Source organism: Notolepis coatsorum (genome assembly GCF_963971535.1).
Source record: "Notolepis coatsorum genome assembly, contig: SUPER_7_unloc_5, whole genome shotgun sequence".
In the NCBI taxonomy this organism is placed as follows: domain Eukaryota; kingdom Metazoa; phylum Chordata; class Actinopteri; order Aulopiformes; family Paralepididae; genus Notolepis; species Notolepis coatsorum.
In genome coordinates this window covers 448,323-448,987 of record NW_028174876.1, presented here as the reverse complement: position 1 = coordinate 448,987, position 665 = coordinate 448,323, and the positions used below count along the sequence as shown (strand labels likewise).

The following is a 665-nucleotide window of genomic DNA, read 5'->3' as shown; positions in this document are numbered from 1 at the left end:
GCCCTTTTCTTTTGTGTTTAAAGTGACCTGTAGTGTGTTTGTGTGTGAGAGAGTGCAGGATGTGTGGGGTGTATGTGTCTGTGTGATGTGTGTATGTGTGTGTGTGATGTGTGTATGTGTGTGTGTGTGTGTGTGTGTGTGTGTGTGTGTGTGTGTGTGTGTGTGTGTGTGTGTGTGTGTGTGTGTGTGTGTGCGTGTGTGTGGAGAGATCAGTGTTCAATGTTCTGTTGGCCTGGGGGAAGAATCTGAGCCGGACAGCCCAAACCCACCGGAACGCGGGACTAGCAGACTTAACTTACCGGTACATATCAACATTATCTGGCCTCAGTAAATACTATCAAACTCCACTATTAAACTTTCCAAAGACCAGAGATGGGACGGGCACTCGCACGCACACACACACACACACAGACACACACACGCACACACGCGCTTATAGCAGACTCAATGATTTTAGAATATTTCAGCTAATGAAGTTAAATCAACTATCCAGTTAGTTTTTTTATAATGTAAACGTTTGGCTACTTGAGAGGGAGAGAGAGAGAGAGAGACAGACTCTGTTGTGTTCAGTCTGACTCGAGGAGCACCTGCTGCACTTAACCCTTTCACTGCCACACGACAGCCGGTTAACCCTTTCACTGTGACAATACAGAAGGTTAGCCCTT

General features: G+C 46.5%; 1 protein-coding gene across 1 annotated transcript in view; it reads right to left on the bottom strand.

The window, feature by feature from the left end:
- LOC311232765 (uncharacterized protein) overlaps window positions 1-315 on the bottom strand; it is a gene marked incomplete at its 5' end in the record, with an annotated part of 18,785 nt that extends 18,470 nt beyond the window's left edge. Inside the window, one exon of the mRNA XM_084338345.1 lies at window positions 300-315. Within this exon, the coding sequence (XP_084194471.1) occupies window positions 300-315 (16 nt within the window). The remainder of the gene's footprint in view (window positions 1-299) is intronic.
- Window positions 316-665: the final 350 nt, after the last annotated feature.